The following is a 27,760-nucleotide window of genomic DNA, read 5'->3' as shown; positions in this document are numbered from 1 at the left end:
TGGCGCTGGCGGGAGGATGCCATGGAGGGAGGATGCCATGGAGGGGGGATGCCATGGTGGGGGATTCCACGCTGGCAGAGCCGCTCCACCCCGGCGCCCTTCCCCGCCCGGCCCCCTGACCCGGCCCCGGCCCTCCGGGAGCGGCTGCGGGGCCTCGGGGGTCTCAGGCTGTAAAACCAAGAGGCCGATCAAGCCCTGCCCACACCTACAGCTGTTTTGGAAACATCCGGCCCCAAGACACGGCAGCACCAGAGACGAGGCTACTTTGCTTCCCCTCCCTGCTCTGCCACCGCCATTCATGGGTCCCTTTGGTCTCGGCCGTCCCTGTCCCTGTGTCCCCCAGCCCCTGGGAGTCTCTGACCTGCTCTCGGCGGGACAGGACGGCGCCTGTATTGCTCGCAAAAGTGCATCGTAAATGAACTGTAAACGCGTTTCCTCTCCCCGCCCCGCGCGCCCCCGGCTCTCCCCGCCCGAGCGGGGCCGGAGCGGAGCCGTCACCAACGGCCGGACCGAGGGGGACCCGGCGGGGGACGCGGGGCGGGGCCGGAAGGAAGAGCAGAATTCGGTAACACTGAAGATGATGGTCAAAGACTGACGACTCAGCACTCTGCACCGAGACTCACTTTAAATTAACTTAAGAGACAAAGAAGCAACAGAAAAAAAAAAAAAATTCCTCCTTAGCCCACTGCTCTCGAAATTGTCTTCGTCTTCTTCTGACAGCGACGGGTCAGAGTCTGTAGTTGATCCCCATTTCAGACTGGTTATAAACTCAAAGCAAGTGACGCCGTGGGTTTTTCTCTTTCTCTTTTTTTCTGTTTGACGGACGCAGGAACTTCAGCGAAGTTGAGCTTGGTTCGAGTAAACGGCCACAAGTGGCGGAGGAAAGGACAAGCAGTTTGGGGAGGCCCCGCTCCCCACCTGCGCGTGGGGCGCTGGGGGAGCCCGTCCGGCCCGGCCCCCCAGTCCCCGTCCAGCCCGAGGGGCCGTTGGCTCCGCGGGTCAAGATCCAGCCACGGCCAGAGGGAGAGGAGCCATCGCTCGCCGCTCCGTCCGGCCCCGGCAGCTCACTTGCGACGCTTGGTGGTTTTCCTCTTCCTTCTCTTGAAGAAACAGCAGCACCTGGGGACAGAGGGGACCTGTCAGTGCCTGAGCCATGGCACGGAGGGCGCAGCAGCCGCGGGGTCAGGGAGGACAGAAAGCCCTCGGTGCCTTGGTGAGCCCCACGTGGGCAGAGCTGCTCCGGGAAGTGCCCCTGGTACACGGCAGGGGCTGGACTGGGAGCACAACGGCCACCAAAGTGACACCTGCCACAGCAAGGGGCGCTGACCAGGGGAGTGACACCGACCACGGCACACAAGGCTGGCCACGTGGCCAAGAGCCAGGGCCAGGCAGGGGCTGCAGAGAAGGAGCAGTCCCAGATCCGTCCACGGCCTGCTGTGCAGGAGCCTTGGACAAGGGGAGGTGGAAAGGGCTGGGGGTGGTGCTGCAGGGACACCCCTCGTGGGGTGCCAGGGGACAGCTGGGCTCTTGCTCCCCGGAGGGCACTGGACAAGGCATCCCATGGCAGCTGCTGACCCCTCCTCCAGCCTGGCACTGGCAAAGGGGCAGTGAGGCTGGGGCCTTACTTTGTATCGTCTGTCACCTCCACCTCGGTGGGGGCTGTGATGGGGGCGTTCGAATGTCCTGCCGTCGGGTCGTCTGTGTTCAGCTCTCCGTTGGTGGAGCTCATCACCTGGGGAGAGATGAGTGTCAGCAGGGGCAGCCCGGGGCTCTGCAGCCCTTCCCCTCCCCACAGGGCACAGGAGCCGCCCAGGAGACCACCCAGCTCTGCCTGGGAGCACCAAGGTGCCCTTGGCGGCAGGATGGTGCCCTCGCCCAGACTGCAGTGTTTGGCCTCGGTGCTGAGCTCTCCCCAACAGCCCCATTGCACAGAGAGCTCTGAGCCCCTCAGCCAACGCCCCTGGAAGGATCCCAGCTCCTGGGAGCCCCTGCACCAGGAGAGGGGCTTGGTGGCAGCCAGCTCCAGCATGGGCAGGAGACAGGGCCTGGGAAAGCTGACAGCTCCAAGGAGCCCTTCCCACAGCTGAGCATCTGGACACAACTTCGGCTTCCCAGCACCAAGACTCAGCCCAGTGCCCACCCTGCAGGCCCAGGCGTCCCTGAGCTCCTGCCTGCTCACCAGGGCAGCAGGGTCAGCCACAGTGCCGGGGCCAGGAGGACCTCCAAGCCACCAAGGCCATGGGGAGGTGCCTGAACCGCCAGCCTGTGCCTGCTGCCCACAGGCAAAGCCAGGAGCTCCCTGGGGATGCACAGGCCAAACACTCTCCAAGCTGCTCAGCCCCAGCGAGGAGCCTCAGCCTTTCCCAGCCCCACGGAGGAGCTGCCACCCGACAGCCAGTGCCCAGCCAGCAGGGCCACGTCAGGCTACAGCCCCTGACACCAGCACAGAGACCCCCGCGCGTCACCCCCGCAGTGCCGGGCGCAGGCCGAGCATGGCAGGAGGGTTTGCGGGGCGGGAGCGGGGAGGAGGAAGGGAATGTGGGACAGGAGGAGCTGGTTGGTCCCTCAGAGTGCCCGGCCCCACGGCCTGCCTGGCACCACGGAGTGCCCGGCCCGTGACGGCAGCAGTGGGAGCTGTGCCCAAGCCTGGGGCCGAGCACCAGCAGAGTCACTGCAGAGCAGCAGGAACGAGCAAGAGCGGCGGGGAGGAAGCAGAGACGGAGGAAGCAGCGCAGGCCCAGCCGAGGGGACCCAGCATGGATGTTCCACCATCCATACGGGAGGGACCCCCAGGCCAAAGTAGGGCTGAGCGGCAGCGGGCAGGAGGCGGCGAGGGCGGCGAGCACGGGGCTGACGGTGCGAGCACAGGACCGAGGCAGGGACACGGCCAAGGAGAGCCCGGGAAGGGAGGAGAAGCAGGACTCGGAGCCAGGGCTCCAGTCAAGGAGGCGCAGGGAAGTCCCTGCTCATAGGAGTGGCACTGGGGGCAGAGCGATGCCCACCCAGCTGCCGTGCCGCAGTGTGGCATCCATCCATCCATCCATCCATCCATCCATCCATCCATCCATCCATCCATCTCCAACCACCCTCTAATTCCTTGTGGCAGCACCAAGGGAGCCCAGCAGCCCCCGGGAAGCAGCACCAGCCTCGTCTGCGAGCCGTGAGCGTCCCGTCGCACCACAGGGACAGGCAGCACGCGCTGCAGCCGGGGCAGGACCCCGGGATGTGTGGCCCCAGGGCGGGGGAGCGGGGCTGATCCCGGCTCCGCGGGTGGCCACGAGGCCCAGGGTGGCTCCGCTCCCTCCCGCACCCGCCCCTGCCCCAGGCGCGTGGTTTCGTGTACCTGCACGGACCCCCCGAGCCTGCCGGCTGCCAGGTGAGCTCCCAAAGGCTCCTCGGCAGGCTGCCCACCGGCCTGAGGATCCCACAACTCCGTCCCCTCGGGCGGCTGCTCGCGACAGGCAGGAGGAACAGAATGAAAAGAAACAAAAGAAAAGAGGGAGAATGGGGAAGAGAAGGGAGAAGTGGAGGGAAGGGGCGGGAGAAGTGGCAAAGGGAGTCGAGAAAATAAGACATGCAAAAGCAAAAACATGACCGGAGCAGCTCGAGTTGGTGATTGCGGAGGGCACCCGTGCAGCACCGTCCCGGCGGCTCCCAGAGCGGTCCCTGCAGTGACAATGGGGGTCTGTGTCCCCCTGCCACCTACACACACAGCCCCCACGGCCAGCCCCCAGCAGGGCCACTCCACGGAGCAGGGCCAGCCCCCAGCAGGGCCAGCGGCCGTGTCTGGGAGCGAGCTGGGGCAGCAGAACCGGGGCCGCAGCCAGGCCCAGGTGACACCATGTCCCCAGGACGACGCAGCGCTTGGCGGGGCCTGTGTGGCACGAGCTGTGCTGCTCCTCCAGGGCTCGGCTGCCCCACAGCCAAACCGTCCCCCAGTGAGCATGGCACAGCCCCATAGCTGCAGGGACACCCTGTGTCCCCAGGCTGGACACTGCTCCCACGCTCCAGGAGCTCTGTGCTTTGCTTTTCCCCCTGCTCTGGGGAAGGGATGTCCAACATGGCATTTCCCTGGTGCTGGAGGCAGAGAGCAGACCTTACTGGGAGCCAGTTCCCAGAATGAGCCAGAGGTGATCTGAAGATGTTTCTCTCTCCTTAGGAAGCGCTGCCAGTGAGAGCCAGGGCTGTGCCAGGCTCCCTGTGCTGGGCAGGAGCAGCCTGGGGAGGAGAGGGCGCTGCACCCCTGGCTCCAGCCCCTCTGCAGGTGCTCTGCCCCCAGGGAGGTTTGGGAGGACAAGGGTTTGTACAGGACTGCTGGGAAATACACCAGGTTTGCTGTTGGTGGCAGCAGTGCCAGAGATGTGTCCTGCACCAGGGCAGGACAGGCCACAGCACTGGAGCAGTTCTGAGCAGCCCGGCCCCTCTCCCACACAGCTCTTCCCAGGCTCCCTGTGCCCAGCCTGCTCCCAGAGCAAAGGCAGCCCCAGCGTGGGGCAAAATGCTGCCAAGCTGCCCCACCAATCCTGCCCTCCCTTGTCCTGTGTCACTGTCCCATCGATGGAAGGGCACCACGAGCAGAGCAGCGAGTCACTCCATGGGGACGCCGTCCTTAGCAGAGGTGGCTCAGCCTGCACCAAGCACTCCCCCACACTTCAGGCTGGACCCTCACCAGCTGATGTCCAGGCCTGGCACCCCCAGTCATGCTACAGCCCCCACAGTGCTTCCTCCCTCTTCTGCCAGGGGCACTGCCCTGGGCCCCTGGCAAGCTACAGACCCAGAGCTGTGGGAGGGAACTCCTTCCACAGACAGCACTGAGTGAAAATGATGCTCCAGCCCCTGCCACCACCCCTGCTGGGCTCCACGTCCCTGGAGCTGCAGCCCGAGCTGCCCATGCCCATGACCCCGTGCCCTGGCCGGGCTGTGCCGTTGCTCACCTGGTGTTTGGTGTGTGGCTGTGCTTTGTCTCTGTTCGAGGGCTGCACCTGCACCTCGCTGTGCATCGTGCCAATGGGGGTGGGCTGGGGGCACAAGGACAATGTCAGTGCAGCACGGAGCCCTCCCAGCACCCTGCAGCCAGATCCAGCCTCTGGCCAAACATGCCAAACCCCCAGAACCAGGGCCTGATCCCAGCCCCTACCCCCACCCCAGCAGTGCCACACTTGGTATCTGGCTGCAGCAAGTCCATGGAATGTGCCCATGGCTGAAAGTGAGGTGCCAGCTTGGCTGCTGGGGTCCCCTTGGTTCCAGGAGCCGCAAATTCCCATGTCACAGCCCTGAAGCCGGTGACTGGTGAGGAGGGTGGAGCTGATCCCTTGGACACAGTGTGTGGCAAGGATGGCTGAGAGCCTGGCTGCTGCCACCGACCCCCCTGCCCCTCCTCCCTGGGGTGCCTCAGCACTCACCAGAGGTTTCCCTGCCCAGTCGTATTCGTAGTCGAACACGTAACCGTTCCTCTCGAACAAGTCTGTGAAGAGCTTCCTCAGGTAGTCATAGTCGGGCTTCTCGAAGAAATCCAGCCGCCGCACGTAGCGCAGGTACGTGGCCATCTCCTCTGCGGGGACACGGGGGCTCAGGGGGACAGGGGACAGGGGGCTCAGGGCTGGGGGCTGGGCTGGGCAGTGCTCTCACCTGGGAAGTTCTCACAGAGCACCTCCACCGGGGTGGCTCTTTTGGTGTCACCAATCTTCTGGTACCTCTCCTTTAGCGTGTCGGCCTGGAGGGACAAGGAGCGTCAGCACGGGGGAAGGCACTGGGTGCTGTCACACCGTGTATGATTTCTTGGACCCCCTTTCCCAGGTAACTCCTTCCCAGGGAATTCCCCGCCCAGGGCAGGTCTGGAGGGCAAACCCCAGGGTTTCCAGGACAGCCACTGTGAGAGCAGCTGGGAACCCCACACAGTGGGGGGACACAGGGAGACCTGCAGCTGCTCAGCACAGCAAGGGCCTGGCATGCAGCTCAGAGCTGGTGGGATGCCAACCCTCCAACACTCCAGGGGCCAAACCTTCTCCGTCTCCGGGCCAGGGCAGAGCCAGGCCCACAGGCAGCCATGCCCAGGGGCAGCAGGAGCTGGCAGTTACCTTGAGGCCTTGCCAAGGAAGGCTCCCACGGAGGAAGTACATAAACATGTGCCCTAATGCTTCCAGGTCATCCCTGCGGCTTTGTTCTGCATGGAGAAAAAGAGACATGGGTCAGCTCCCACTACAGCCACAGGCCCTGTTCCCCCCCCTCCAGGTCCTGGAGCACCCCATGTGTCCTGCCAGCACCCTGAAGAGCAGGAGAGGCAGCTTGTCCCCAGCCGACCTCTGGCACCCCTGCCCTGCAGTCCCTCCCCTCAGCCAGGGGGCAGGGCTGGCTGCCTGTGCCCACACACCTTTCCCCAGGTGGGTGTTGATGCTCATGTAACGCGCTGTCCCTGTCAGGCTCTTGTGCTCTCGGTAGGGGATGTGTTTTTTGGTCTCGGGGTCAATATACTCTTTGGCCAGGCCAAAATCGATGATGTGGATGGTGTGCTGCCGCTTGCTGCCCGGCCGCCCCACCAGGAAGTTCTCTGGCTTGACATCTCTGTAGATCAGGCTTTTGGTGTGGACGTACTCCATCCGTGTGATCTGGGGCAGAAGGAGACATCAGTGCCAGAGCAGAGACCCACCCCGTGTCCTGCACGCTCCTGCCCTGGGCCCTGCTCCGGCCACCTCACCCCTGCTCCCCTCCGCCTGGCCCCAGCCCCAGGGATGGGCACATCGGCTCCTTCCCACCACGGGAGACAGCCCCAGGCCAGCACCTTGGGCACAGCGAGAGGCTCTGGGCACACAGCTGCTTGTCTGGGCTCAGAGAGGGGCTGTGAGGGGGAGGAGAGCCCTCCCTCAGCAGGGAGGGGGTGAGGTATGGGTGAGCTGGGCTGGGATGTGCCAGCATCTTTTCCCCATTCCCTGTGGGATGCCCGTGCTGCCTGAGCATGGTGCCCACACATCCCCTGCTGCCCGGGGCAGCCAGGGGGCCAGGGGACCTGTGCAGGGCTGCAGGGGAGGTGGAGGTGCTGTACTCACCAGCTGGATCGCGATCATCAGGACGGTCTTGAGCGTGAAGGTCCGATCACACAGATCAAAGAGATCTTCCAGGCTGGGTCCGAGCAGCTCCAACACCATGGCGTTGTACTTCCCACAGGGGCCAAAGTAGTAAACCTGAGGAATTCCTTCTGCAAGAGATGGAGCAGGGGCTGTGCAGGGCTGCAGCAGGGCCATGCTGTCACAGCCACGCTGCTGCCGGCCAGGGGCTGCAGAGGGGGGATGTCCCTGCGCTGCCCTCCCTGCACAGCCAGCCTGGCTCTGCTCTCGGCAGCAGGGGGAAGGAGGCAGCTCCATCTGCATCCCTGACTCTGCCGCGGGGGCGGTGGGGGGAAAGAACTAAATCAAAAGAGATCAAAGATGAGACGATGCTTCTGTGTAGAACCAGCCTCTCCCTGCGGAGCAGATGGGCAGGAGCTCAAGCCGGGAGCGAAGTTGCAGAGTCACATTTAGGGAAAGCCTCTCTCCCAGCAGTGCCCCTGGCAGGCAGCTCCCCAGGGCAGCTCAGCCTGGCCCCGTACCTGCATTGCCGAGCTGTTTGTAGAACCGATACTCCAGATGCAGCTGGGGGGCCCGGGATTTTATGGGTTCCTTGGAGGAGAGAAAGGAGAAGAGTTAAGTAGGAAGCAGGATGTTCAGGGTGTCTGGTGTCAGACACCTCCTTCACATGCTGGCAGCAGCTGGACTGAGAGCATTTGGGGTTGGGAGCAATGGGTATAAAATGGAGATGAAGGCTTAGGGGATGATGAGAGAAAATCAGCCCATATGGGAGCCAGATCATCTCATCCGGAGAGGGGAAAACATTAATGGGAGCAGGTACCAGTGGGGCCACCCCCTCTGCTGCTGGCACTGGCTGAGCACAGCACAGGCCATGGTGAGGGCTGGGAGAAGACTCAGCTCTTCTTGCCCAGACCCGGACCATCCCATCTGCAGTGATGTGTGTTCCCAGCCTGCCCTCGATTCTGAGCAGCCACCCATCCACCCATCCATCACATCCCAACCTGCTCCACCCACCCCAACACCTGGGGAGGGGGAGAAACCTCCTTCCCAATGGCTTGAACATCCCCCATCCCGACCATGGAGGAGCTCCCCGGGTTGACAGCTACTCACCAATTTGATAGCTACGTATTCGTTTGTGTAGAGATTCTTTCCTGCAGGGAGAGACACAAAAAGGAGATGAAAAGCAATCCCTGCATCACCCCCACCACACATTCGCCGCGGTCCCTGAGGGCTCCTGGGCTCACAAACATCCTGAACAGGTTCTGCAGCTCCCACGACACCTGAAGGGGCCTCAAGGCACAGCGGGGAGCAGAACCCACTGTGGGGAGTTGTGACATGCCTGTTAATTATCCCCAGGTGGGGTATGTGGATTCCTCTGCGACGGGCAGGCTCCTGGGGGCTGCAGCCAAGGCTGATAGGAGAGGCAGCAGCAGGGATGCGACTGGGCAAGGCAGGGACAAGGCTGGGACTTGGTGCTTCTCCCAGACACAGCCCCACAGGGAGAGGGGGCTACAGAGGGATGGCCAGAGTCGGGGGACACTGAGTTACGGCCAGTGGGACCCCACGGAGGGCAGCAGGGAGGAAGGACCCCTGGGAGCACTGGAGCAGCTGGCAGCAGTCTGAGGGCACCAGAGGCAGGTGGAAATCTCTCCCCCACAGCTGGGGTCACTCCTGGGAATGGCACACGCTTGTGTGTGTGTGTGAATCAGCCTCATCCCTGGGGATGCTCCCGCCCACCCAAGGGCACAGGGCAGCCAGGAGCAGGCCCATGGCACGGCCCACACTGTACAAGGAGCTGAAGGCTGCAGGGAGTGCCCAGGGGAGCTGAAGGAGCAGCTGTGGCACCCAGCACCCTGTACATGACCCCCCACACATGCATGGGACCCTTCACACCCATAACCACAGGAAGGCTGAGCTCAGAGTGCCTCCACAACCCCCCAAAACCAGGGGGCCGAGGAAAAGGGGACACACCTGGGAAGCGCCAGCACAACTTCTGCCCAGGCCCATAAAGGCAAAGATTAAAGGTCTGCAGGAACAGCTCCGGGTGTTCCCTGTGCCAGAGCCCACAGGAGCCCGGGCAGGTGGGAGTTAAGGGCAGCAGGGTCCCTCCAGAGCCAGCTGACTCTAGATCCCAGCGATCCCACTGCCTGGCATGTGCATATCTGACGGAGCTGCATCTGTCTCCTCGGATTTTCTCCAAGCAATTTGCTTAGGGAACAAGCTCCTCCTGGCGTAAGATTTCATCTGCTCCACCTGAAGCAGCAATAAATCCTCGCCGGGTGACATCAGAGCCAGCTGCTGAGCGCCACAGTCGGCGGCAGGATTACGGGAAGAGGGATGAATGGGAGATATTAATGGAGCAGCTCCTCCCAGGATGGGCTCTGCAGCCAAGGAGGGGCTCAATCCTGCTGCCTCCCTGACCCTCTCCCATCCCAGGGGATCTCTGCCAAGCCACTATGTCTCCTGCCTCTACGTAAAGTAAATCCCTTCACAGCGATTAGGGAGGAGGGGATTTGGGAGGGAGGAAGGAATGTCTGGTGAACACAGTGTGTGCCAGATCCAGGGGGTTTGTCCCATCACGGACTGACATTTCCTGGGGAGCAGGTGGGACGCCCCCAGACCTGTGCATGGCTCCACAGGGCTGTACAGTTCAGTCCAAAACAATTACTGTTGCCTTCAGGGCAGCAACATGCAACCAGAACACTCACAGCTGGATTTTCCCTGAGGTCAGGCAGGCTCTGAAGTGGGAAAAAAATAACATGGTAGGAAAACTGCCAGAGGGACACTGCAAAAGGGACTCAGCCCAGCAGGGAGGGAGAAGGGATGGAGGCAGGAGAATCCCCCACAGTGGCATCTATCCTGTCCCTGCCACACGAGACCCCTGTGGCTCGCTGGCACAGAAAGCTACCAGCAACAAGGCTCTGGAGCTGGCAGCATTCTCCCAGCCCAAAAACGAGTCCAGAGCATTTGGTACTCCCCTCGTTCAGCCCTTCCTTGGGGGGCTTGGACACAGCTGATGGACAAGATGGGGAGCAGAGAGAGTATGGACTGGTCAAATCACCACCCTCCGCTTCCCCTTTCCAAATTAAAAAAGGTGCAAAGAGCAGAACTGGCCTGTCATGAAATTAATAAACCAACAGAAAAGAAAAAGAGCAAGGAGGGAGGATTCCTTCCACGCCAGGGAACTCACCGCTCCAGCTCCTGAAGCCACTCGCTCTGCCCAGTGTTCACAAGGGGGCAACTTTGACACCCAAAATGTGCCAGAGCCCAGGGAGTACCTGGGAGGACTAGAGCAGGCAGGACTTGGAGCACAAAAGGTGCTTTTGAAAGGAAATAAAAGGGAAAAGTGGTGAGATGGGCGGCAGAAAGCAAATATTTGCATTGCAGGGGCCTTTGCCCGGCTCAGTGCTGGAGGTGTCTCTGAATCCAGCTGCCAGCACCTGCAGGATGTGTGGGATCAGAACGGGCCCAACGCTGGGAGCAGGCAGCCAGGCCGGGGGTGTTAAAGCCAGAGGTGGCTTTCCCGGCTGTCCCCTCCCCAGGGATTTGGCAGCGGTGCCCGGCACCTGCTCCTGCACATCATGGCAGCCCAGGAGGAGCCGGGCTCTGCGCTGGGCTCCCAGCTGGGTCCCCATCCAAGCAGCTTAGAATCACGGAATCAAAGAGTCATTAAGGTGGGAAAAGACCTTTAAGATCACCACTCCAAGCAGCAACACCACCATGTTCACATTAGCCCATGTCCTCAAGTGCCACATCCACACGTTTTTCAACGCTTCCAGGGGTGGAGAATCCACCCCTGCCCTGGGCAGTCTGTTCCAGTGCTTGACAACCCTTTTAGTGAAGAATTTTTCCCAATATCCAGCCCAAACCTCCCCTGGCCCAGCCTGAGGCCGTTCCCTCTCCTCCTGTCCCTGTTCCCTGCGAGCAGAGCCCGACCCCCCCCGGCTGCCCCCTCCTGTCAGGGAGTTGTGCAGAGCCACAAGGTCCCCCCTGAGCCTCCTTTGCTCCAGCCTGAGCCCCTTTCCCAGCTCCCTCAGCCGCTCCTGGGGCTCCAGCCCCTTCCCCAGCTCTGTTCCCTTCTCTGGACATGCTCCAGCCCCTCAGTGTCCTTGCTGTGAGGGGAAAAGTGAGCACTGAGGCTGTCCCTTGCCCGTGGCACAGCACCAGAGTGCCCATGCCAGGACCCTTTGTGCAGCAGCAGTAGCAGCAGCAGCACAGAGCTGTGCTGGGGCACCTGGATGGGAATTTGGCTTCCCAGTCCCTGGCAATGCAGTGGAGGAACATGGGACGAGGCAGCTCCATGCAAAAGCAGCCGGGCCCAGCCCTGCCAGCACTGCAGCTCCAGTCACACTGGCTGCACCAGGCCAAGCAATGACACCTCTGTGGAGCGCTGGGGTTTAACACCATCGGAAGAAAAATGTTATTTTAGAGCTTGACCTTCTTCTAGACGAGGCTCTGAACAACCAGGAGGAAAAAGAAGTCCAAATCTTCAGCAAGGGAGGCAGGAGCAGCAGGGATTGTGTGGGTTCCTCTCTCCCAAAGCCTCCAAAGACACCCGTGTGCCACCTCTGGCATGTGGTGGGTCCGTGGCTCCGGCTTCTGGGAGGTGGCCGAGCCCTTGGCCACACTGCAGGTGCTCAGAGGGAGGTCTCTGCAGAGCCCAAGACAAGGAGGGTGTCCTTGCACGAGCTGACCCCAGACATTTTCAGAAGGCACCTTTTGTGGCCCCCAAGGAATTCCTTGTGAATTCCTGGGAGGCAGCAGGACAGGCCCGAGAGCCACAGCTCAGGAGAGCTTGGGAATGTCCCCAGCACCTGCACGTGACCCTTCAGCTGGGGCCTGCTCCTGGCTTACACACTGCCCAGACCCACTCCCCGTGTTCTTCCCTCCAAGATCCTGAGGTCACTTTAAAAGATAATTAACTTCCAGCTTTTAATTTTCAAGGAAAACAGCTGCTGGGGCTCCAAGCTGTCAGCAGCAATGCATGCAGCAGGCTGGGAGAGAGGGGTGGGCACTGAAAAGCTGCAAAAAGCCCCTTTGCGGAAGTTTATTGCTGGAAGAACAGAAGCAGCAGCTGCTGCCAGGTCCTCCATCCTTCCCTGCACCCTGCTCTAGGCTGAGGCTGCCCTGGGCAGCTCCATGGCACAGCCTGGCAGGAGCACCAGCCCTGGGCCAGGCTCAGGAAGGGGCTCTCAGGGAGCACAGCAGGACTAAGGGCAATTCCTGGCTCTGAGGCAGCACTGAAGAAGGGAAGGACCTGCACAGCACTCAGGTGCTTTAGGCTCAGTTTTGACCTTTCTGCTTAAATGTCTGGGTTTTCTTCCTCTCCCCCTGCCCCAGCCCATCCCAAGCACTCCTGAGCAGCTGCTAAGGGGAACCTGCTCCAACAAATCCTCTCTGTGAGTGTGCTGGCCCCGCTCCCAGGGCACAGGGAGCTGGCAGGGCTGCAGCTCGGCTGTGCCCAGGGCCAGGGCACACGAGCCACCAGCCACACTCCGGTCACCCACTGCCACCAGCGTCCTGCTGCCTTGTGTTTCAGAGGGCAGTGTCCCACCCTGGCATGGAGTGGGGCTGGCTGTGGGCAGCACATGGGCAGGGGGAGCTCAGGGGGCTGCAGGCAGCAGGCACTGCCCAGGGATGCTGTTGGAAAGGCCCAGGAGGAGCCGGACCACAGCTGGAAGCTGGCAGGGGGAGGGATGAGCACCCACCAGCTCAGGGTGAAGCTCCAGGACATAAGAAGGTAACAGGACCCAACACCTGCACAACATAAACCTGCCCCTCTGTGCCAGAGGGCTGGGGCAGCCACCCCGCTCCAGCTCCCAGCACAGCTCTCCAGTCACACTGGTCCAGTGCGGAACTGGCTGGCAGCGCTGCCAGACTGGGACTGGCACCATGTCCCTGCACTGCCCAGGATGCCAAGGCCAGCGGGGACAAGGAGAAGCAGGATCCAAACACACAGCCCTGGCAGCCACAACTCCTGCCCACGTCATTCCCCTTCTGGCTTCCCACAAATGCCTTATGCCAATTGGTTTTTTTTATATTTCATCTTTAAACAGATCACTTTTGATTTTGGACACCTCCTACATGGGTGGACACTCATCTCTACCTGGGGCAGCTCAGCTGAGGCACCCGAAGGACAGATCACCACATGCCTCTCAGTGTGGTGGAGAAATAGGGCAATGTGGTACCTTTTTGAGGAAGACAGTGTCCCCTTCCTCCATCCCCACCACTGGGAGCCAGAGGAGTCACCTCCAGGTACATTTTTGCAAGATCTCCTGGCCTCTGTTATGAAAGGAAAAAGACCAAAGAAGAGCTGAGAGCTTTTAAACACGGAGCTACAGTTTGGCCTCTAAAGCCTTGAGGACTGAATTCTCTGTTCCCAGGGGAAAGCTGAGTGCCCAGTAAGAGCTGGGGAGCGTCCCTGCTCACGTCACCACTTCACAGCAGGAGCCCTCTGGTCCCTTGCCATTCATCTGCAGTTGGAGGAATCCCTAAATCCAGAAAGCATTCCTGAGCCCTGATGCAGTTTGAAGGCACACCTAAGGAAGAGAGATGTGATTTTAGGAGAGAAGCCACGTCGCTGCGGCTTCCAGTGCTGTGATGCGATCTTGTGCTCAGGCCTGTACCACGTTATGGCCAGGCACTGCAGGGTGTGACAGAGCAAAAAAGCCACGTGAAGGGACTGGAAGCTTCTCTTGCTGGTGGCAAGGACAAACTCTCACTGTGAGCATCGACCACTGCAGAGCCCCAGAGCGAGAGCTCACTGCTTGTCCCTCCAGCCACGAGCAAACTGAGCCCAACTGCTCCCAGGTCCCTGCAGCAGCCTGACTGTCAGTTTGACAGACATTCCTCAGGTCCATGTGAGACTCGTGTCCCCTCGGTGCTGCCCCTGGAAAATGAGGGGGAGGCCAAGGCAGGGGGGTCACACTGACCCTCAGTGCTGAGCACGGCAGAGCAACACGGCTGCAGCCTCCTGCATAGAACAGGATCCTGGGATCCAGCTCACCCCAAAACACGGATCCACTGCGGGATGCTCACTGGCAAGCAGGGAAAATGAGGTGCAAGGACACAGGTGGAGCTTGCACAGCTCAGGGCTCTCTGTCCACTGGCCATGCAGGGAGGCACCAGCAGCAGGAGTGTCCAGATCCACCCAGGGAACTGAAAGGAGCAGCTGGTGTGGCAAAATCCCCCCATACCTCTCCTTCCGCAAGCCTTGGGTCTGGAGGAAGGCTCAGAGCTCTTCATGACAGAGAAGACAGACCCTCGGCTGCTGAACTTGGGAACTGCTCGGCTGGATTTTAACCAGAGCATTTCCCCAGCTCAGCAATTATGCCACAATCCCGCCGGGAAGCGCAGGGACGGGGCGGGCGAGCCTGGCACCAGCCAGTCTGTCACGCTGGGAAGAGCTGACATTAACTCCCCACACAGGGAGGTGGGGAACTGACCCCACCCGAGCCGGGGCTGCCGCGGCTCCTCCCCAGGCCCACGGTCAGGGCAGGTTTAGCTCAGAGCTCGGTTTGAGAAGGCGCTGCTTAAAATATCACGGAGCAACAAGGCCTGTGGCTGTCACAGGCTCTGGGGACTGCCTCTCTTCCCTCTTCCCAGAGCACAAGCCCCATCCCAAAGCACTCACAGCCAAGGACAGTGCTACAGCTGGCAGGGACTCCACCCGCACATCCAGTATGAATTCCTGGAGACAGCCAGACTGTGCTGCTGGCACAGAGGTGCCTGGCACTGCCAGACCGCTCCCAGCTGCCTGATGCCAAGCAAAGGGTTAACAGCTTGCTGAGTCTCCAGGGACATTCCCAGTCCTGGGAGAGGAGCAACCTCCCCACCCTCCAAACCGGAGTTTGCTTGAGGAGTTTTCTGATCAACTTGGTTCAAAATGGAAAGTGACCATACAAAGTGCCCTGAATGGAATTTCAGGAGAGTCTCTCAAACAACCAGTTTCAACAACTGAAGAATTCACCCAGGATAAAAGATGGATTCTCTTCCCCAGACGTTTGTCCCAGCAGAGTGAACATCCCTCAGGCCCCCACGCTCCATCCCCTGTCCCGAGGCACAGCAGAAGGGGAGCATCCAGGGCACAAGTGGAGTGAGATTTGGTAAGCACACAGGGGCATCTCCTGAATCATTCCTCACTCAGTGTTCCTGGATTTGGGGGACACCCAGATCTCCACAGCCACCACCACTTACAACAGACAGACTCGAACTGCAGCGCTGTCCCTGACAGACCCAGAGAGCGACAGACACGGGGAGGAAATGGGAAACACCTCTGCAACCAGTCCTTTGGGCTGGGATGGGCCTTGGTAGGTCAAGCACAGTGTGAAAGGATTAAGGGAGTGGAACCTCTGTGACAGAACAAGAGCTACCAGCGAGGGGCAACACTTCAACTCTGTGTGGCCGGTCAGCACCCTGGTGCCCATGGCCACAGCCTGTGCCAGCTCCTCCTGCTGCAGGAGGAGGATGCCAGGGCAGTCCTGGCACAAGTGAGTATGAGGACAAAGATGACCCTTCTCACCTAGACGGAGCTCCCCGAAATTGCCGCATCCAATCTTCTTGCCGACACGGAAGTTGGGACCCACCATTAAGACTCCCGAGTTGGTTCCAGCACCCCGGCCTCCATGACCACTCCTTCCTCCACCTGTCTTGGACATCCTTTTACCTTCCTCCAGCTCCCCTTTCCCTCCTCTCTTATCAAAATCCATAAGTTTGTGATACCCCGGCCTCTCCACGGTTACGCTGCTGCCATACAAATCCCAGAGCTGCCGAAAATGGAAGGGTGAGGAAGAAAGAAGCAGGGTTCTTCTTGGTTAATACACCATCCCGGTGAGCGGTGGGAGGGCTGGGGTCTGGAGGGTAAGGAGGGGTAAGAGGCCGTCCACGGGTGCTGGGCTACTGAAATGTTAGTGCTTCCCAAGGTCCCGCCGGGACTGTCATCATCGTCGGTCACAGGGAGTTCTTTGGTGGAGAGAACATCCTGCAGACAGGGTCCTCCCAGCGCAGCTCCTCGGTCTCCCAGCTGTGGAAAAAGAGAGGGAGAAAATCAGTATGAGGAAGCAGAGGACAGCAGAGGGTTGTGGGCTCTGGGTTCCTGCCCCCAGCTCCACAGAGCCCCTCCAGCACCTTCCCTGCAGACAGGTGATTCCTACAACAATGACAGTGCTGCAGTTGAGGGGTGGGAGAAGCTGGGATAAACATCAGGATCATCCCAGAGTGCCCCATGCCTGAGATGTTGGCATAAATAAACAAATAAATGAATTTTAAAAAAGCTTGGTTGGCCGGAGGTGAAATGGTTGATGAGCCAAGTCAGAACCAGCTAAGAGTGATGTGGGGACAAAACTGTCCCCATGGGGAAGGGCTGCTGGCAGCTTCTGGAAGCATTCAGAAGCACCAGCCAGGGACTCTGAGAGTCCCCAAGAGCAGAGGACACATGTGAACCCAGCATTACGGGCACACCATGCCAGGTGTGGGGCTTCCCATGGAGTGGAAAGGATGTTCACCTGGCTGGGAGGGTCCCTGCAGATCCAGGGGCAGGGGCCAGGAGAGTTGGAGCACTTTCCACTCCAGCACCAGCCTCTGCTGGGGTGGGCTGGGATCTCGTGCCAGCAGCCCTGCCCAGGACATTGTTTCTGGGGAACAGCCACACTCAGGTGCCCACCACAGCTCACCTGGGCTGGGGGAAAACACCCACTTGGCAAACAGGAACTTACTAACACCCCACTGCCTCTTCCTCTGCTCTTATCAACCAACCTTGATTTTAATTGCAAAGCTGGGAGCGAGGCCCCTTGGCTGCAGCCTGGGCCAATGCTGTGACACTCACCAGAGCAATGGACGCTTGGGGAGCTGGTTTGCTCAGGGGTGCAGCACTTTGCCTGCCTCATGTGCTCCCAGTGAGGTTACTAGGAAGCCCCACGCTGCTGGTGGGGTTATCTGGGTTCCCCTCAGCTCCCACAAACAGGCAGGACTCAGCTCAGCCCCCTGAATCAGGGAGCTCCTTTCTGTGTGCACAGCCCTGCTCATGGCAGGGGCTGGATGAGGTGACCTTTAAAGGTTCCTCCAACCCCAACTATTCCATGATTCCATGACACCAGCTCCACGCACATCCCAGTGCAGCTGCCTGTGCTCACGTGGGTACAACAGCCCAACATCAAGGCCAAACCAGCTCCTTGCTTCCTTCTGGACACAAGACTGGGACGACAAGAACCATCGACCGGCTCCGTGCTCAAGAAACCAGGTGCCCAAGAGGGAGCTGCGCTCTCCCTCCCTGCAGCATTCCACCAGGGTGGGACTGCCCCTGCACTGGGGGAAGGTCAGGCTGGGTCCCTCCTTGCAGGGATGCCTGTGTGGGAGGCAGGAAGGACAGTCAGGAAGCTAAACATGGACAGAGGGGGTCAAGCAGGAGGCGGGTGCACACAGGGAGGGCACAGGAGAGACCCACACACCTCCATTTCCCCCCCACTCTGGTTTTGCTCCCAGCTTGACCCTCGCCAGCCTCCTACCCCTCCCTCCCAGCCCCACTCTCCCCCTCACCACCTTCCTCTGCTCCTCTCCGGGCCCCTGTGACAGCACTCAAAGCCTCCCAAGAGCCCCCAGCGCCGCAGACTCCCGCTAACCCTGCGGGTTATCCAAGCAAACCACCCCCTCCAGTGCTCGGCTCCAGGAAATGAACACACTGCGAGCTCTGACGCTTGGCCAAACCCCATAAAACTTCTTATTGGCTCTCAATAGCTATTAATAACAAAAAAAAGCTTCTTGTGCTCAAGGGTGCACAGAGGGAAATGTGGGAGCTCTAAGAGCAACAGAGGGAAAAAGACACCAAAGCCAGAGCTCAGCAGGGGGAAGGACGGGCTGTGCAAGGTCCAGGGGCACGACAGCCCCTGAGGCAGCTCCCTGGGGCTGTCCTGCTCCCAGCCCTCTCCTGACACTGAATCCTCACTCTCCACAGCATCCTGGCACACTGCCACTGCTCTCCAGGAGGGACCAGAGCTGCTCCAAAGGCGCAGAGTGCTGGGGTCCCACTTGTGGGACCTGCCTGTTCAAGCACAGGGGAAGAGGGCTTTCATGTGTTATGGGAGCCCCCTCCTGCCCCCACAGGCTCCAGCCTCCATCCAACACGTCTGGAGCATCCCTAGAGCACAGCAGCCTGGCCTTCCAAGGCCAGCCCCAGGACACCAACACCTGGGGACCATCCTGCTGCACCCAGCACACCTCAACCAAGGGAAACTGAGGCACACGGAGCCCTCCAGCTCTCCCGAAGGTGGGCAGCCCCGGGCTGGCTTCTGCCCTGATGCTCCCTTCCCCCAGCAGCGTCTCCGTGCCAGCAGGAAGCGGGGTGGGAGCGGCAGGAGCAGGGCTTCCCTGAGCTTTGTTCTGCCCCAGCCCCGAGTGCGCACGGCCCACACGTGACATCCTGCTCATTCTTTGCTCCCCCAATAATTTCCGCTCCGGGTTCAGCACATGGTGCTGCCCTCCCGACCTCCTCATGCTTCTCCCACCTCCACAGGACACCCGGAGCCATTCTCCCATGGCCTCCCAGCTCCCAGAGCAGGCAGCTCTTGCCCGGCGTTTCGGGAGCCACTTTCCCTGGACATGGCTCCAGCCACACACTGGGAAAGGGGAGCAGCCGGTGATGCACAGGCCCTGCTGCTCCATAACCTGCTTTCCTTCTGAATCAGACCTTTATGCTCAGTCCCAGGGGATTCCAGGCCCAGACTGTTTGCACAGAGTCAGGCGGCCGACAGCCAGAGCCGAGGGAGTTCCAGCCCCAGCGCTTGGGATTATTTTCTTTGAAGAGTTATGGGCCAGCCTCTGCAAGGGAATTTCAGACAATGAAGTGAGACAGAAGGGAAAAATTAAATCCTGTTTCCTGTGAGCACAGGGAGACTGTGCTGCCTTCTCCCAGCCCAGACAAACGCGGGGAGCAGCACAGCACCACTGGTCCTGCCTGCGGAGCCTCAGGAGCAGCCCTCCTGCAGGGGCCTGGCTCCAAACCCCAATTCCAGGCATCTGGGCCAGATTTGCACCCAGCGAGGCCACAGCCCAGCCCCCCACGCCGGGGCTGCCATGCTGCAATTCTCCCTTTCCCAAAGCCGGGCGGTCAGAGCAGCAGGAAGTCCCTGAACCGCATCTGTGTGAGTCAGGCCAGGGCAAGTGATGCTCCCTCGCACTCTGCCCACCAGCCTCCCCTGTGGATGAGCCAAGGGCTGGGAGGAATTTATTTTCTCATCCCAGGAGTGCCAAGGAGACACAGTGGCTCCCTGGACCTAGGGACAAAAGCAGAACCCACCTCTGTGCAATGTCAGTGACTGCTCAGGTTTTCCACCCTGTGCCATAAAGGGATCACTGGCCTTTAAAATTGAGAACAACCTAATTAGAAACAGAAACTTTTGGTAAAATCCCAGGACTCCCACTGCTCTGGAGCAAAAAAACCCTGTGTTTGTTAAAACACAGCAGCCTTTGGATGGGCAACAGGGACCCAGACCTGACTCATCCTCCCCAGGCAGCAGCACCACGGAAGGAGGACTCCCTGGATAAAACTGATGTCACATCGTTCCATTTTGTATAGGAATCCTCACCCAAAGGGTCACAGTGAGGCAAGCAGCCTCAGGAAAGCACCTTCTAGGCTGGATTTGTTGGCCTGGAATCAAATCTGATGCAAGATGAGACTAAGAAAACTTGTTTCTCTCTTTGGGAGGGAGTGGGATGAATAAGGAAAAAAAAATGAATTTGCCTCAAATTTGGCAGAAGAAATTCCAAAGCAAGCTGTGGTCTTAAAGCAAATAAGCAGTGCCCTGTGGTGTTTGCAGTGCCAGTGCTCCGAGCCAGGGAACCTGGAAGGGAAACAAACTGCAGGCAAGTGCAAGTGCCTCAGCACCCCCAAACCAGAACCTCAGAAGCACAGAAAGTGCCACAAAAAGGGGGCAAGCCCACACATCCTCTGATTCCCAAGGAGGGAGCTCATCGTGCTCTCTCTGAAATATTGGGTCCTTTTTCTTTGCCATCTGGTTTTAAGCAGGTCAGAGCTGCTCCAGTCACATTTACAAGCTTTTGCCTGCAGATGTAAGGGTGAGAAAAGGGGACTTGGGGTTGGGGGGGGGGGGGGGGGGGGGGGGGGTTTTTTTTTTCCTTAAAAGAAGAAAAGCTGCAGTTGTAGTGCTACCCCTTGTCTCTCTGACTTGGACCAAAATATCAAGGCTCGGGAAGTTCCTGCCCACATTTGCAAGCATAAGATGCTGAGGAGTTGTATTTTTAAGAATTTCTTTCCTGTAGAATGAAACCCCTTTGCTGCCGAGAAGGCACTTGTACAAACCATCTGGGGCACATTGTTCTCAGCCCTTTATATGAACACACACACCGTGTTCCTGCCTGAAAGAGGTTACAGCTAAACGGGGCAAGACAAAAGAAGGGAAGAAGAGGGGGGAAAAAAAAATAGCGGCCTGGAGCAGGGAAGTGGCTGGTGAAGGTCAGGGAACAGGTCCATGGTGCTGCTTGGTACAGGGCCCAGGTGTCCTGGAGCAGCCGGCATCCCCGGGTGCTGCTCCCTGATCCCCACCAGCCTTTGGGATGGTCCTTGGAAATGGTTTCCCCATGTACTCTGCGCTCTGTGAGCAGAAGGGAAACACAGCTGCATCCAGATGAAAGAGAAAGGAAAGCTTCTTGAGAGCGCAAAGAGAAAAGCCCTTGACACTCTGCAGCTCCAAGTACAGATCACAGCCAATTAAAGGCTAAAAATAATCACAAATACCCCGATGTCCCAAAGGATGACCCATCAGCTGGCTCCCAATGGAAAAACCCAGACCAAAAAGCAACCAGTGGCCTTACACAGCTGAAACCAAATCCCAATAAATTCTAAAAGTTGAAGAGGCTGAGCTTACAGGGAGATCAAAAGTCTTAAAACAAAGCAAAGTCTTAAAACATCTTTAAGAGAGAGCTACAGATGGTCCCAAATGATGTCTGCAAGGGTTTGTTGTTAAACACATGTTCCAGCCTGCAGAGCCACAGCCAGCCCTGCTCGTGATGGAGCAGGGAAAGCTGTGCCTGTGCCACCACATAGAGGTTTCCCAAAACAGGGGGTCATGGAAAGCCTCACCAGGCTTCCCACGGGAGCCCTGCACTGGGTACAGCCAAGCCAGCTGCCAGCGCACAGGGCTGCATCACATCAAGCTTCTCATCCATCAAAGCTCCCAATCCTTCTCTCCAGGGTTGATCTCCATCCATCCTTTATCCAGCCTGTGTCTGTGCTTGGGATTGTCCCAGCACATGGCAGGACCTTGCACTTGGCCTTGTTGAACTTCATGAGTTTGGCACAATCCCACCTCTCCAGGTCCCTGTGGATGCCCCATCCCTTCCCTCCAGCAGGTGACCGCTCCACACAGCTCTGTGGCACCAGCAAACTTGCTGAGGTGCCCTCAGTCCCACTGTCCGTATCACCAGCAGAGACATAAAACAGCACAGGCACCAACCCCTGAGGAGACCACTTGTCACTGGTCTCCACTTGGACATCGAGGCGCCAACCACAACACTTAGAGTGTGACCATGCAGCCAATTATCCACCAGGTGACCATCCAACAGGCTCCAGAGATCTCCTGAGCTTCCTCCACCCTTGGACATGCACCTCTCCTCCGAGCTGGGCATAGCAGCTGAAGACGCTGGAACTCAGGTCCCTGGGATGTGCTGTTCGGAGAAAACTCATCCTGACCCCACAGGGAAGTTTTCTCCATGGGCTTGAGAGGCAATGGGGCCGTGCAGTCCCCAGAGCTCACTCCACCTTGCACCTCCACCAGCGACAGCGTCAGTCACGGGAGATTCAAGCAAACCTACCAGGGCAGCAGAACATTCCTTATGGCAAAAGAGGACTGGCTTGTTCTGGCCCCACTTCCTCTGGATCCCTCAAGAAAAAAGGACTTTCAGTGCTCTGACTGAGGAACTCCAGGAACCTGGTGCAGATGGGAGTTCTGGATGTGAACATCTCACATTAGGAGCTGTGAGAGCTGTGCCCACCCTGTCCTGAGACAGCACCTGCAGAGGAGTTCCAGCAGCAGGGCAGAGGGTGAAGGGGCCTTTCTCCATCCAGAAATTCCCTTAAAAACCAGGCAGTCCTGGAAGCAGCCACTTTCCCAGCAGTTTCTGCCAAGTGCAGCCACAAGAACATCATCCCTGGCCCAGCAGGCTGGGTTCAGAAGCCATGGCATCCCAGCCTCCTCCTGATCTCCAGCCTCCAGCGAGGCAGGAGCCAGCACAGCTGTTTACTCCGCTTGCTCCTTTGTACGTTGGTGGTGGTGTCAGCACAACAGGAAGCTCTTGTTAAATAGTTTGTTACTTAACTGCTGATGCAGAGCCACCGGGGAACCCAGGCGGAACGTGCAGCGCGTTCCGAGAGCTGGGGGAGCCTCGCAGCTCAGCCTCAGGGATTTAAGGGCTCTTGGCTCTGCCACCCCTTCCCTGGCGATTTGGGCATGTACGGAGTCCCTGGCCCTTCACAGCCCACCTGTTACACTGGGATAACTTCCCTGCATCAGCCTCGTCTATTTGAGGTCCCTGGAGAGACATCTGGTTCTTTTTCAGCTTTTGAACGGTGCTGAGAGCTCAGCAAGCCCCCCCCTGCCTTCTCCAAGGCATCTGCAGAGACAAGAACTGAGAAGTGAGGGAACTGCCCCACCAGCTGGAACACCAGAAACCCACCCACCCCACCTGTGCTGCTGTTGCCCGCACGCAGGGTCATCGGCCAGTGCCAGGGAACATCCAATGGTCACAAATCTGCTGTTGGGATCCCCACATCAGCCCCACAGCCGGCTGGTCCCACAGAGCAGCCCTCAGCCCACCTCCCTGACCGCTTCCTGAACCTGCTGCATCCCTCATCCCCCAAACACGGACCCCGGCTCATCGTGCGGTGCCACCGGGCTGAGTCATCGATGACACGGCAGACACAGCTCTGTCACCATGGCCACTGCACCAGGAGTGTTTGAAGCACTGACAGTGCTGGCTGGTCTCCCCCTCAGCAAAAAAGCCCAGCAGGGTTTCACTCTGGCACCCCAATATTTACAATTAAGTAATCTGCATGGGCAGTTTGTCCAAAACATGGTTTTTTCTATCCAGATTCCTTTTTGAAAAGAAGACAAGAAAAAAGCCGAGGCTAATGTTTCTACCAGAATTTCTTCTGTGTTCAGAGGAAAAAAAAACCAACAGAAACAACCAACCCACAAAAACCCTGAACTGTGGCAGCAAAGCTTTTAATCCAACATGATCCCAGCATCCTTGTTCCAAACCTCCCCTCCCTTCCTGGCTTCCCGGCTCTTTACTGAGAATACAGCGTGTCCGTGAGGAGAGAGGAACCCACCCAGCTGCCAGAGCAGTGGGCACAGGACACTTCTGGCACCTCCAGCCCAGCCAGTGCCCCATGGCCGGGCTCTGGCCCTCCCCCTGTGTGGCCCCAGGGACAGACACAGCCAACACCGCTCCCAGCACCGGAATTAAAAACATAAATCCACTCTCAGAGCAAACAACCAGCCACACCATCACCTCCAGCCACACCAGTCACACAGAACAAACAAAAATGACTTCAGCAAACGAGGCAGGAGCGTGCCAAGCCCGTTAAGACACTAAAGGAGTTACCACGTGCAGGGGCTGCCCTGCTCCCAGCACAGGCCATCAGTCAGCCCCAACATCTCAGGGTTCCACCCAGGTATCCATCCATGGCTCTAAGCCACATCCATAAAAACATCCAAGTCACAGAACCACCAGGATGAAAAAAAAAAAATTAAAAGATAAATTAAAAAATAATAAAGCATTTGGTTTTTTCCCCACAGTTAAGCTGTGCTGTGAAGAAGATGGATTTTTCTTTCTGGCTTCCTCTTCCAGCTCTCATGTCTATTAAACTTTTCTCTAAATTAGAAATGTTCTCTTGTTATTACTGGTTATTCCCTCCCCCACGAGACTTTTATGACACTGTGAACTCTGGGCAGCTCTCAACCCACAACAAATCAAGCTCCAAATTGTTTCAGTTATTTTCTCCTAGCCTCTGAAGCCAAATATGGCTTTTTAATGGATTGCTATGAATTTTCAGTATTTTTTTAAATGTTTGTGCCACACCATTCCCCCTGTAAAAACGAGGAGAGTGGACTTTCAACATGGCAGCAGGGAAATGCTTCTGCTGAAGGGGGGGGGTCCTGCTTCCCACCTCAGAGTCTCACCCACAGATTCTCACAACACACACCCAGCAATGACTTGCATGTGGTTTCACAGAGATCTCTAAAGGACACCAGGTGACATTCAAAACCATCAGGATGCCTTGAAAGCAAAATCTCAGCTGTTCCTCAAACTCCAGCCCAACCATCCCAAACTCCTGCAGCCCATGAGCTGGGTGTGCCCACGGACCCAGAGCGGGCACAACATCCCCCATGCAAGGGCTCCTAAAGGGAGTGGAAGCAAAACTGCAACTGTTCTCTAAACATAACGAAATTAAAAGAGAAGTAAAAGATGGGGGCAAACCACCAGTAGCAGAGTTTTCAGTTTCCAGTGGAACCACAAGGTACCACTCAAGAGCTGGTGTGAATTCCCTACACCGGTGGGATCTTAAACCAAAAAATTTCCTCCTCTCGAGATGAGCACGGAAAGGCTCCACAAGCCACATGCCAGAACACCCCTGGGGCAGCAGCTGGAGAACTTCACCCCAAAGTCTCACCGCTCACACCACAGCTCAGGGTGGACGAGGAGAATCCCTGCCCGGCAGCAGGATGTGTGTGCAGTGTCAGCTTTCCAGCACGTCAGCAGGAGTCATTTTGCACCCAAAAATATCTAAGGAGGAATCGGGCCCCTCTTCAGCCAACAGGAGTGGGACTGTTTGATGACATTTGCTCCCCACACATATGAGCAGAAAGAAATCAATGTACTTTGGACAGTCCAAACACAGAACTCGGATCCTCAACACCCAAATTCAGAACAGCCCAGATCTTCATGCCAGCCTGCAGAGTAAGGACACTTTAAATCTCTTAGCAGCCACAAAAAAAACCCCTCATGAAGCATCTCCACTCCCATGAGCTGCCAACTCACTCCCAGCCCAACGCACAATTTCACTCTTTTCCTTGGATCCTCATCCAAAACAGCTACACCTGGATGGAAAATATTAAACTGTGCTCCACCAAGGAGCCGGAAATACCACGATGGAAATTTCAGCAGCAGCACAGGAACCAAGCAAAAAGCTGAAAATACTTCTCTAGGAAAAATAATAACAGTAAATACACACATGCTAAAATAAGACCAGATCTGAAAACTAGTCTGGAAATAACAAACCCAGCCCAAGTCAGACAAACCCATCCATGAACCAAGTGCCCAAGAGAGTTGACTCAACTTTTTGGGTTCATCAGGCACAAATTTAGACTTCCAGCTACAGAATTCACAACCAGAAAACACACTGAAGCTCTATGAGAAATTAAAGGAAGCAGCTTTTTGGTTTACTTTACAGACTCCACAAAAGGGGTCTGCATTTGGATTCACACCTTTTCTGATGTGAATGTGCCCAGCGAAGCCCAAGGACAGCCCCTTCCCAGTTCTTGGCCATGTCCATCTTGGGACTCATTCCCATGGTCGCCATGCCGGATCCACTGCATGGAAACAGCAGGAACACCAAAGCAGTGTGGGTGGTGGGAATGCAAAACCCCTGATTGCAGGAGAGAGTCAGGGAGCAATTGGTACCCGATTCCCACCTTCCCATCCAGCCCTGCCATGATGCCTCTGGGATCTTACCATCACCTTCCGCTTCAGTATCGTTTCTCCACGACCAGCAACAGCCGTCCTCAAGGCTGCTAGGCCAGGAAAAGTTCTGGCATGGAGCTGGAAGATGTCAAGATGAGCAAATGACCCGGCTTCAGCCCACTGCCCCACTGCTCGTGCCAGCGTCACTCCGGTATCCCTGCTCACACGGGACAATTTCTGGCTTGGGAACTGCAACTTGCTTTGCTCTTACCGTAAGAGGAAGGGCACAGGTAGCAGACAGGTTAGCAGAACAGGAAACCTCCTTCTGAACAACAAAGGCACAGGTTTGCTTTCTGCCCGTGCAGCAATTCTGCAGAATCTATCTCACCAGTTCAACGCAGAAAAAGCCAATTAGGATGTCAAAGTGGTTTCGGTTTTACTAAGGCAGAGTTTGTAGCACTGGAAGAAAGGAAGTTCATTACAGACAAAGCTGAGTCTCTGGCTGGGAGACCTTAAAAGGACAGTCCAGCTCCCAGCACTTCGTCCCTTCCCATCTACTCCGGCGTTTCCGCGGGACACGCGCAGCCACCCCGGCCAAGACGTGACGTCGTCTCTCCAGCCCCCGCTCGCCACGGCAGGAGCTGGATCCAGTCACAGCCACTGACTCAACCCAGTGGTCTCAGCCCTCAGCCCCTCGCATGCGCTGGGTTTGGCGGCTCTGCCACGGGGTTTTCCGTTTAAACGAGACAATGCACCCCCAACGCAGCAAGCTCCAGGGAGACACCGGATACTAATTAAATCCATACTGCTGCTGGAAAACCGAGCTGCAGAGGAACCAGCTGCCTTCCAAAAGTCCACAGCAGTTGGCCAGCAAAAAGCTGTTTACCAGTCCCATGGCTTCCGCTTCTCCTGCTCCCCCATCCACACATTTACATTTTCCAACCAGTCCCATCCTGCCCAGTTCTTGCACAGATTGATTATCACAAGTGTGCTGATCTCAGGAAGGAGCCTGCAAAGGTTTCTAGTCAAGACCCAACACTGCTTTTAATCCACTCATGCCCAGAGCATAAAGCCCAAGACTCAGCTGCACAACCAAGAGCGAATCTGAGAAGTTTCAGAGCAGAACAACCCAGGCAGGTCTGACTGACACACTGGGAAAGGGCAGGTCCCCAGTGCTCACCTCCTGCAAAACCTGAGCTTTGCTTTCACACCTGGTAACTCTCCACAAAACAGGCTTTGTCTGCAAGCAGGTGTCCAAAGCACTGTCTGTATCCCAAATCACTGAGTCACATCTGTGCCCTGGGAAATAGAGAAGCCCAAGGAGAGCTGCTGCTCACACAGCTGCTGAGCACAGACTACAGAGCCCACAGCACCCTCAGGGCAGGCAGCCCTATCCCGTACCTCACCCTCTGCCACTGGATGCTATGGGAAAGATACCCAAAGCCTTGACAGCTCAGGCACCCTTTTACTTCCCTGAGAGGTTGAACAAGGACAGATCCAAGTGCCTGCCTGTCCTGCAGGACCACGGGGATCCAGCCCAAGGGCAGCTGGCTGATGAGGAATGGGAGCTGCACAAGCACAGCTGGAACAGGCATCGCTGAGCCCTCTCCATCCCCAGCTCCACAGAAGTTTCAAGAGCAGATTTACCTTCGGATTCAGGTGGCAGCTGTAAGACTCCCCTGCAAAGCCTGTCTGTGAAAGGTATGATCCTACATATGTCACAAACACACAAATTCATCCCCACCGTAACCCACATCACCAGCCTGGCCATGACGGTCGCTGTGCTGGGCCACAAGAATCAGGCAGGAAAGCACTGTGTTCAGATGGCAGGTTTCTGAGCAGGCAAGTTCCCCTTCCACGTCCTCCCCTCCCCAGAGCTTCACAGTCACCAGGCAGTGGGACAAAACAGGCTTCTAGACGAATAGATAATTTTCACCCAGCAGCTGGGAACAACAGCTTCCATTTCCATCTGAGGCTGGAACACCTCCTCCTGTGCTGCTGTAGCC

The 27,760-nt window shown here is 57.9% G+C and overlaps 1 protein-coding gene across 2 annotated transcripts in view; it reads right to left on the bottom strand.

The window, feature by feature from the left end:
* Window positions 1-606: 606 nt before the first annotated feature.
* CSNK1G2 (casein kinase 1 gamma 2) overlaps window positions 607-27,760 on the bottom strand; it is a 41,887-nt gene continuing 14,733 nt past the window's right edge. Inside the window, exons 2-13 of one of the 2 annotated variants that reach the window (XM_032093072.1) lie at window positions 15,583-16,083; window positions 8,172-8,212; window positions 7,583-7,652; window positions 7,044-7,192; window positions 6,371-6,605; window positions 6,078-6,163; window positions 5,629-5,713; window positions 5,403-5,551; window positions 4,935-5,018; window positions 3,344-3,448; window positions 1,626-1,732; window positions 607-1,119 (exon numbers count right to left, since the gene is read on the bottom strand). In XM_032093072.1, coding sequence (XP_031948963.1) covers window positions 1,065-1,119; window positions 1,626-1,732; window positions 3,344-3,448; window positions 4,935-5,018; window positions 5,403-5,551; window positions 5,629-5,713; window positions 6,078-6,163; window positions 6,371-6,605; window positions 7,044-7,192; window positions 7,583-7,652; window positions 8,172-8,212; window positions 15,583-15,769 — 1,353 coding nt within the window. In that variant the 5' untranslated portion in view covers window positions 15,770-16,083 and the 3' untranslated portion in view covers window positions 607-1,064. The remainder of the gene's footprint in view (window positions 1,120-1,625; window positions 1,733-3,343; window positions 3,449-4,934; window positions 5,019-5,402; window positions 5,552-5,628; window positions 5,714-6,077; window positions 6,164-6,370; window positions 6,606-7,043; window positions 7,193-7,582; window positions 7,653-8,171; window positions 8,213-15,582; window positions 16,084-27,760) is intronic. The other variant, XM_032093073.1, reaches the window with a different exon arrangement.

Source organism: Corvus moneduloides, chromosome 28 (genome assembly GCF_009650955.1).
Source record: "Corvus moneduloides isolate bCorMon1 chromosome 28, bCorMon1.pri, whole genome shotgun sequence".
In the NCBI taxonomy this organism is placed as follows: domain Eukaryota; kingdom Metazoa; phylum Chordata; class Aves; order Passeriformes; family Corvidae; genus Corvus; species Corvus moneduloides.
This window is presented reverse-complemented; position numbering and strand designations above follow the sequence as displayed.